At 41.2% G+C, this 9909-nt stretch overlaps 1 protein-coding gene across 1 annotated transcript; it reads left to right on the top strand.

Annotated features, from left to right (window-relative positions):
• Positions 1-8726, top strand: inpp5e (inositol polyphosphate-5-phosphatase E). Its single transcript, XM_042488287.1, has 11 exons — positions 1-54; positions 1367-2232; positions 3972-4095; positions 4192-4289; positions 4412-4536; positions 5354-5473; positions 5781-5888; positions 6264-6425; positions 6525-6640; positions 6819-6955; positions 7499-8726. The coding sequence occupies exons 2-11, from the start codon at positions 1436-1438 to the stop codon at positions 7629-7631; spliced, it is 1920 nt and encodes a 639-aa protein (XP_042344221.1). The 5' UTR covers positions 1-54; positions 1367-1435; the 3' UTR covers positions 7632-8726.
• Positions 8727-9909: the final 1183 nt, after the last annotated feature.

Raw genomic sequence — 9909 nt, 5'->3', positions numbered from 1 at the left:
GATCGAGCTACCCCTAAATTAGCCACTCAGAAACCAAACATCAGTAAACCAGAGGTAACTGCACTTCAACGTTATAACAGTGAAATAAATACACAAGGCTGAACGTACTAACACCACCTATTTATTAATACGATGTTATATAAGTTTGCTGCGGACGTTAGCTCAGCTAGCTTGTAGCTAGCGTTGCTAACTACTGTAGGCTACATGGTTAGCTAAATTAGCAGTGTAGTTTGGATGTAACCGTGACTTGTTAGCTGGATGGTCGATTAGTTAGCTGAAATCACGGCGCTATATAGAGAGATTACATCGAAAAATAACGGCACTTTAGGATCAGTCCTTGATTTTTGCTGAATCAAACCGCTAAGACTAACATTAGCATAATTAGCTCACACAGCTTCATTTAGCTAACTAGCTTTAGTCAGAGCTAGTTGTTAAAGGTCACAAAGCTAACTATTATTTAGCGATTTATAACAACGTCTTCAGTTTCTAAACACCTTATATAACAAAAGTTTCTTATATGGCTAATGTGGTTAAACTAACTCGTTTTAAGACTAATCTTTATTTTCTTCCCTTGGACTTATTTAAAAAATATTAATTTAAAACAAAAAAACAAGGCATAGAGTTTATAACATTATAGACTACTTCTCCATATACAAGGCACATCAGGTAAGAAAGAGATCTTAAATTATATAACAATTAATATTAATAACAGAGCATAGAAAAAGTTAAATAAAACAAAGATAAAATAAATAAAAAAAAAAAAAAAAAAAAATAAAAACATGTTATTTTAAATGAAATATTATTATTTAGTAATAAGTTTTAGTTGCACCAACTACAATTGTAGTTGGTACTTTCCCATAGTTTCTGTAGGAGTCCTCAAATATTTTCAGTTCATCATAATAACTGAGGACAGACTTGCTTTGTCTTAAAGCACTGAGGTGATTGTCCAAGAGGTCCCTTTTAAAGACAAAAAAACGGGTCTTTGATTTCTGCCATTCAGATGTGTGGATGACAAATTTTGCCAGGAGTATTAAGATGTTCAATATCAGGTCACTCTTACTGTCCTTCATATTAATACCAAACACAATATTTTATCTTGTGAAAAGAGCAAATAGTTGAATTTTGGTTGACAACCAGTCCTTCAGATGCTCCCAGCATGCCGCAGAGTATTTACAGTGGAAAACAGATCATCAGTAGTTTCAGTTTCAGTGTCACAAAAGTTATTGCGGTCAACATTACCTCCCAGTCTTAGCAGTTTATTGGATGGATAGATATTATAGAAAATTTTTAAGTTAACTTCTTTGGTTTTGGGCTTCCTGGATTAGTAATATTTAGATTGCCATTTCTTCATGTCTTTCTGTCTTAGGTGTATGTTAGTTAGCAATGAGAAAGCGGCATCCACCTGACCACAGCTGGTCTCAGACATGACGAGACGATGACTAAGAATGGAGAGGAAAGCCCCCTCCATCAGTCCTGTGAAGCTCCTGGTAAAGGAGACTCAGTTTTCAATGACAGCAGGGTGCTCAGGACCTCCTCAGTAGAAGCCAAATCCTGCACGGACCACAATGAAGCCTTCAAACACGCTACTAAAAGCTCACAGGGAGAGACCATACCATACCAGCCTCGGCCTCCCTCACAACCCAGGCTGTCAAAATCCAGCAAAAGTGTCTCACTGGAGGAGACAGCAAGAACCAGGAGGCTAAGAAACAGCCAGGAGAGTCTGAGTGACCCGGTTGGCTCCTCCACGGACTCACTTAAAGAGGACCGAACAGCTCCAGGTGGCTTTGCGCTCAGCGATGCTGCCAACATCAGAACTGACCAGGACTCCAACGTGAGACCCCGCTCTGCTGTTACAAGAGGATCCCCAGTCTTCCGGGACAGAGGGAGCAGTCTCTCTGAGTACGAACGGAGGCCCCCCAGCCAGCAGAGCGACCCCACAGACCACTGGACGAGGTCCACCAAGGTGCGCCTTTCTCCGGTGCAGCCCACAGGGACGCTACCTGCTCTGGAGAAGAGCTTTGCGTCGGCTTCTTTAAGGGCAGCTAATAGGATTGACAGGGATTGTTTGGATTATGCGGTGCTGGCCAGAGAGAAACTCGGGGAGAGACTCCACAGGAACCTGAGCGACAGCCGGCTTCTGGAGAACATGGGGTCCGACAGTGCCTCTGTCAACTCCATGAGGTCCACCTACAGCGTGCTCAGCCCCATCAGACCCCAGGATGTGAGGAACAGGTACAGCAGATGCAGTAGACCATGTAGATGATGTAGTCGTCTTCAGGCGGGGTGTGAAGGCTTACTCTTACTGGTGTCAGAAGGCTATTAGAAGCCGGTCTGTTTCAAGGATACCTAATTTAGATATTGGCCAGAGAGACCATAAAACTAGACCAGTTTAAAACTGTATACGTTTATTTTTATCCATTGCAGCAATAATGCAGCTTATATTGTTTACTTCAGGGGTGTCCAAACTTTTTCGAATGGGGGACAGATTAGACGATGTGAATATACCTGGCGGCCAGCTGCTTCTCGCATCATGTGGGTTATTTAAAAAACAAAAAAAATCCATACAAATGAGAAAAGTGGTGTCACCTTTCAGTGAAAAACACTTTGCTGTTGACTGAACACTTCTTTGATGCAGGGCTCTGTATTGGCAAGAATCTTGCAATACAATACATACCACGACACAGGTCATGATTTAATGTCTGGATAACATACTGCAGTACTGTAAGCAAGGCGATAAATTTTGTTATTTTTTAAAAGCTTATGTGCCTTAAACAGTAGGAGCCCTGATTTATCACAGCCCCTTAAACACGCTAGAAATATGTTGTTAGCTTGAAATGGCATAGTCATATGGCTGACAGTCGAGGGTTTAAACTCTTGATTATTTTAGAGACACTGTATCACAAACCTAAAATCATGATACTCAAGTGTATCGATATTTTCTTACGCCCCAGCTTCGCTGTGGTCATGTCTGTTACCTAGCAGGAAATGTCTGCTATTGGGTTACCGTTTGTGTGCTCGTTTGTTGCCTGCGTAGTTCCTACTTGGTGCATGTCTACAAACGGCATGATAGTCCTGCCATCATGAGGTAACCTGACGAAATGTAAAGTGATCTGGCTTTATCAAACAATCATTTGTGACGCCACATATTGTACATTTTTGACAGGCTGAGGGCCGTTTAAAATTGGTCTGAGTGCCCCAGGGCCGTACTTTGGACATGCGTGATGTAGATCATGTACCTGGAGTCTTCCTCAGGCTGGATGAGAAGGCTTACTCTGACCAGTGTTGGATGGCTATTAGAAGCTGGTCTGTTTTAAGAGTACCTTATATAGATATTGGCCGGAGAGAACATAAACTAGGCAAATTTAGAACCGGATGTGCATAATCTTGTCCATTAATGCACCTCATGTCTTACTTTGTGAATTCTGTATCAGTCTGAGCAGGCTTCAGCTAGCTCATCCTTCCTTATAACAAAAGATAATTGCTGAAACTAAAGTCGCGATGCACAGGCACTGCATGAGAATTAGGTACAATATCTTATATCCACTTCAAGCTTTTTAGTATTGATTTTGCCCTCTGATTGGAGCTGATTAGCAAAGCACATCGAGAAGTGAGCGAGGAAGAAATACCGACAGAATGCTGATTTTCCTGAAAGCAGGGCATCAGACGTTTATACGTTGTGTGTGTGCATTGCTCACATCTTTAAGAGAGAAAGGGGAAGGTGGCAGAGTGGAGGGGGATTAACACGAGATCAGAGGAGATGCTTGTTCAGTACAGTTTCTGACAGCAGGAGCGGCAAAAATGGGTTTTAGCCAGTAGTCCCAATGCCTAGTAGGGAATAGTATTTGTACTTTTTAAAATAATTGATGTAACAGCTGAAACAACAGTGTTGCTCTTTTTTCCTACACTGCATCCTAGAAGGCAAGTTGGCTGCTCTTAGAAGTGCTCATTTTGCTTTCTAACATATTTTCCAGGAGCTTTCTGGAGGGCAGCGTGCTGGGGAGCGGTGCCCTGTTAGGGGCCGAGGAGTTGGACCGCTACTTCCCTGACAGGAGGGTGGGCATCTACATAGCCACGTGGAACATGCAGGGAGAGAAGGTGTGAGCAGCGTCTCACTGACCATTTACACCCTTATTACTGTGGTCACACGTTCAGGCACCGGCTGAGTTGTAACCATGTTTCTATTGTTTCCAGGGACTTCCAGCCAACTTAGATGACCTCCTCCTTCCAACGGACTCTGAATTTGCACAGGACTTTTATATTATTGGAGTCCAGGAGGGCTGTCCTGACAGGTATGTTATGTTTTGTTTTATTTTAATCATTGTCACTAATTAAAAGCGAGTTTTTATGACTCCCGGGGCTGTAAAGTAGGTTTAACTTGTGTATATGACTTTGTGTCGGCATTTGTATGCAGGAGGGAGTGGGAGACCCGTCTTCAGGAGACTCTGGGACCGTATTACGTCATGCTGTACGCAGCATCACATGGTGTTTTGTATCTAACTGTCTTTGTTAGAAGAGACCTCATCTGGTTCTGCTCAGGTAATAAACTCCTATATCACATTCTGCTTAAATATCTCTGCAGTTTCGCAGGTCCTGACTTCCTGCTGCTGTCAGACCCTAAAACTGCACTGCTCCCAATAGACCACACACACCAAATAAAGTATTTGTGCAGTTATTTTCCATGTGCAATTGGTGTATATATATATTTTTTAACTCTTGAGTTTTGCATCTTGTTTTCAGTTTTTCTATTGTTCTTTTTTGCTTTATTTATCTTGTACAGTTTTCTAATATAGTAATACAAATTAGAAAGTAAAGTATTTTTTTTCGCCGGAACTACACCCGGCAACTACATCACTACACAAATGAAAGAGTACATCTACTGCTAGCTCATCTTGCATTAACATTACAGCTCAGCTGAGGAGTATGCCGATACTGTTTACGTCTCATGCTGTCATGAGCACGAACCTCTTGTCCATAAATAGATCCACGCCTCCTTCTGCACTGTGATATAATTGGCGGGAGCAGTTTGGCACATCGAAAATAGTTCTTGCATGAAACTGCTCAAATCAATTTCTGTGGATTATCTTTAGTGACCAGGTCAGGATTCCTGTTGAGTTTTTCAAATGTATTTTTTGACACCTTAAGCACCACAGGCCGAGCGCTATCTAGTTTTATTACATTCAAGAGAAGGCAGATATCTTTAGGGGCAATATCTCCAGCACTCTGCGACTCACACCAAAACAATCTAGACTGATGAACAGCACTACAGCGAAGAAGAAAAATACGTATTTTTGTTTTTGAGGTGAACTGTCCCTTTAAGGCTCTGACACAGTATTTGATTTGTTGACTCACACAGAGGTGGAGCACGCCACAGTCACAACCCGGATCATCTCTCAGATCAAGACCAAAGGAGCTGTGGGAATCGCCTTTACCTTTTTTGGCACTTCCTTCCTCTTCATCACGTCTCATTTCACCTGTGAGTAGGTTTCCTCAGCGTCAGGGAGGCTGCAGGCTGATTTGTTGTAGGAAGAGGTTATGATCAGGATGGCTGTAGGGATGTGGCAACACACCAAAAGAGGAAACAGTGATGTTAATGTTTTTTTCTCCTTCAGCATATTGGCATGTCTGTGCTAAATATTAAACACTGTCCACACGTTCTGTGAGGCGTTTTTTTTAGATATTATACCCACTGTAACTTTTTATAACACCTTTGTGTATAAACTTTGCAGCACTGACAGCTAGGCGGTCTTGTGTGTCTCCAATTTCTGTGTCTGTCCTTCCAGCTGGAGATGCCAAAGTTTACGAGAGAGTACTGGATTACAACAAGATCGTCGAGGCTCTCGCTCTACCAAAAGGCCTCCCAGACACCAACCCATACCGCTCCACACCATGTAAGACCCTTTTAGGTTTTACCAGTGGATGTAAAAATATTCAACATATTTGAGTAATTCTCAAAAGACTTGCAAATGTTCCCACTGTTTTTAAAATAATAAATAAATAGGATTGATTGTAACAGTGAGAACTAGATTACATAATGTTCAGACAAAGCATAGTTTGCAGTTTAAGGTTTTAAAGAAATGTTTGTAGCTGTTCAGATGTTTTTAAATGTTTTAAGGATCCATCTCTGCTTGTCTTTGTCCCAACTTTGATCCTGCTATTGAGCATGGATTAAAATAGATTGTTTTTCATATGTTTAATTCAGATTAAAGCCTTAATGTTGGTAAGAATAATCAAAGATAATCGAAGGATGTCATTTTTACCTGCAGCTGACGTCACTACAAGGTTCGATCAGGTCTTCTGGTTTGGTGATTTTAACTTTCGGCTGAGTAAAGACCGGGTCGATGTGGAGGCCATCATGAGCCGCACAGTAGATGGCGATATGGGCCGTCTGTTGGAGCACGACCAGCTCTCCAAGGAAATGAAGGATGGTTAGTATACTTTCTAAATCTCTGTGAAAACTTTTATTAAGTAGGTTGTTGTGTTTGACGTATTCTCACCATGCGAAGGTGCTTCTTGCTCCCCTTCAGGTTCAATCTTTAAAGGTTTCCAAGAGGCACCGATACACTTCCTCCCCACGTACAAGTTCGACATCGGCTGTGATATCTACGACACCACCTCTAAACAGAGAACACCTTCATACACAGTAAGAAGAAAATAACCAAGCTCCACATGACTGAAGATAAAGAGCTCTGTTAATAAAGACACCAAAATAAACCAAACTTTCCAGCTGCTCTAATTGAAGTCTAAACTGGCCCTGGCAATTTAAATCGGCATCTTGTTTCTCTCCGCGGGGTTAATCCTCTCTGCCTATGTGTTCACAGGACAGGATCTTGTTCAGGAGCAGGCAGGCTGAGGACATAAAAGTGGTAAAGTACACCAGCTGCTCCAGCATCAAGACCTCTGACCATCGGCCCGTCATCAGTGTCTTCCAGGTCAAACTCCGGCCGGGAAGAGACAAGTGAGTCCCACTGCCACTCAGAAACACACCTTAAAATAGTGTTGGTGTCATCATGACAAGGATGCATTCAACAGTGTATGTGGTATTCATATTGTGACTGTATCACTGAATACTGTACATTATATTGTTCTAAACACTTTTGTTGAAAAAGTAATAATCACCAGTAAAGCATTTGTTTAGTTAAACATCTCAACTGCGAATATGTTGTGATTTTCAAATGCTAGTGAAGCAAAAATCTCATGTTCTGCCCCTCCACACTGGACTTTAAGATAAGATAGTAAAAAAAAAAAAAAAACTGGAAAAGGCAAAAAAATCAAACAGCATGAATTTGCTGTCTCCTGCAGCCCTTCACCATGCCCCCTCTGTCCTAAGCCCAGGATTTTCCACACATTTGTGTATTTATGGCAGGCTGCCACATAGAGATTTTTGGAGCTGGTTATTGGGAGTGCTATTGGAATATAAAGCTTTATTTTTTGATAACTTTAATAATCTATATATTTAAATTCAGAATTTGACATTTGTCGTTCATTATCTGTTTTTAAGTATTCCCCTGGGTGCGGGACAGTTTGACCGAGGTCTGTACTTGGAGGGCATCAGGAGGAGGATCACCAGGGAGCTGAAGAGGAGGGAGGCCATGAAGAACCAAAGCAGCAGCACCATCTGCACCATCTCCTAAACCCTCAAAACAAACTCTCAGAGCAAACCGGACTGGATCGAACTGTGCCAGAAACTGTATTTTAAAACCAGACGGGCAGAGAAGGACCAAAAGGAAACCAGAGTTGTCTTAACTTCTCAGAGCCCAGTGCTGGTCATGGTGGTACCTGAGCAGAGTGCGCCCTCTGTTGGCCATCGTTGGGAACTGTCTGCGCGTAGGAACTAGCCGGCTGTACTTGAGGTCAGGGACCTCGGGGTCAAACAGGCAGAGAGAAGTTTGCAGACACAGCAGCAGTCTGGCCTTTATTTATTCAGCCCCCTCTACTCAAACATGACTGAGACAGCGTGGGCGGGCGGGGGGGCTGCCGGCGTGGCTTATTCATCAGTCACATGCTACAGTGTGAACTGACCTTAAAGGCTCTGTGTTACTGCATTTGTTTGTTTTTTGTTTTTTTTTGTAGGTGTTTAAAAAGCATCATGAACCACAATGTTACGTAATTCTGAATGCTCACATCAGTGTTCACATGCCTTGTGATTTTTGTCATCAAATAGGTTAACAAATATTATTGTGTTTTAGTGGCACGTTGAGGTTTTACATGCCATAAAGGAGGCTGCCATTGGTTGGGTTCAACTTGAATTTTGATCTAAGCTGAATGTTTTGTGGGAGAGGTACGACAGACCTGAAGAAGGGAGGTTACGTGTATAATTTAAAGAGCATGACTGATGAAAGCTACGTCAGGAGGTTGTTACTACTGGTTACTGTTGAATTTCAGGGAGATCAAATGTGTTTGACAGCTTATATTTAACTTTTTTTTATTGCAGATCTCACTTCCTATCAGATAGATTTAAACTATTAACGCCTGTCACTACATTGTAGGCCAAGTGATCCTTTGCTACAGGCTGTAACTCAATGCCTTACCTCATCTCACTGCTGTGTAGCCTCATATAAACTGTCCATGTACTGTATCTACCACATTAATGAACTCACATTCCCAGCATGAAGAGCCGTCTGCTCCAAAAAAGTGCCTGTAGGTCTGTCATTTCCTCAAGACCTCTTAACTTTATCTGTGTATTTTTATATGTCACTTATTATGTAACATCCTGTTAATAAACGTGTTCAAACACTGAATTTGTTGAATGAATTTTTAACTTTTCAATGTAACTCAAGACCTTTAATATATATAATTTTATTCACTGAAGTAATTAAAGTAATTACATGTATTTACCAGTTGGTATACAGGTGTTGACAGAGTGTCACACTTTTACTGGGGTAAGAAGCTGCTGAAAGCTTGTAAAACACACGTGGTTGATTTGGTTGTTCAATTTAAGTTTTTTTTAAAGATCACTTTAAAAAAACTTTAATATTTGTCAGTTAGCTAATTATTAGGCTACAGCAGCTGTAAACAGCTTGCGTAACTGTATCCAGCGTTAACAAAATACGAGTAGCAGCACCGCTACAGCTCACTAATGAACACATTATAGCTAATTTGTTAAATCTGTTCCAAAACTTAAGTGTAAAAAAACAACTATTCACCGTTTTATTAGGGGGTTATGAGCCAAACTATATCTTGGTCAGGTCCATTAACTTCATGAGTCCCACCTAGTTTCCTTTCAAATGCTGAAGGCCAGTAAATAGTCTGGCACATAATTAGCTCCAGTTAAAAGGACAATTGTCACGTTTATACTTGAATTTTTGTACAGATCAAACATAAGACACAGCTATTAGTGAGCAGTTTACCCGTTAACTGTTTATGTTAAGCTAAGATGATGTTAACCGGTGACCTGCTGTAGCTTCATTTTAGGAAAAAGTGGTATTGATCTACAGAGACTTAATGCAATTGCTTAAAAAACTCTGACTTTTATTCCTTTTTGGATCTTTTTGGTATTTTATGTTGACCCCACTGTATACTGCTTACATAAAAACATTGTAATTTATCAGATTACCTTCGGTGAGGTATTTCTATAAACCCATTTGGGTCTTCAGCCTCTTCGGCACTTGTTTTTCTGTATTGTTTTTGACCTGTTCTCTGTCACTGTTTTTAATGGTAAAAATAAAAATGAATAATATGAATTTGTACTTTTTTGGCGTGCACTAGGCAAGCAACTCCATGGGAAAGAATAGGCGCCATCTTGGCATCCAGTATCTAGGTCTTATTATAAATCTAGGAGAACCTACCCTCTGGTTTCTCCCCAGGTTAACACTGTTAGCTCCTTCAACACTGTTGCCAGCTCAACCACCTCAATTCTGAGAGCCGAGCGCAGACAATCCTGGCTCGGACTCTGAATCATATATAGAGATC

The sequence above is a fragment of the Plectropomus leopardus genome, chromosome 6, assembly GCF_008729295.1.
Source record: "Plectropomus leopardus isolate mb chromosome 6, YSFRI_Pleo_2.0, whole genome shotgun sequence".
NCBI lineage: Eukaryota > Metazoa > Chordata > Actinopteri > Perciformes > Serranidae > Plectropomus > Plectropomus leopardus.
The sequence above is the reverse complement of the archived record's forward strand: the minus strand, read 5'-3'. Positions and strand labels throughout refer to the sequence as shown.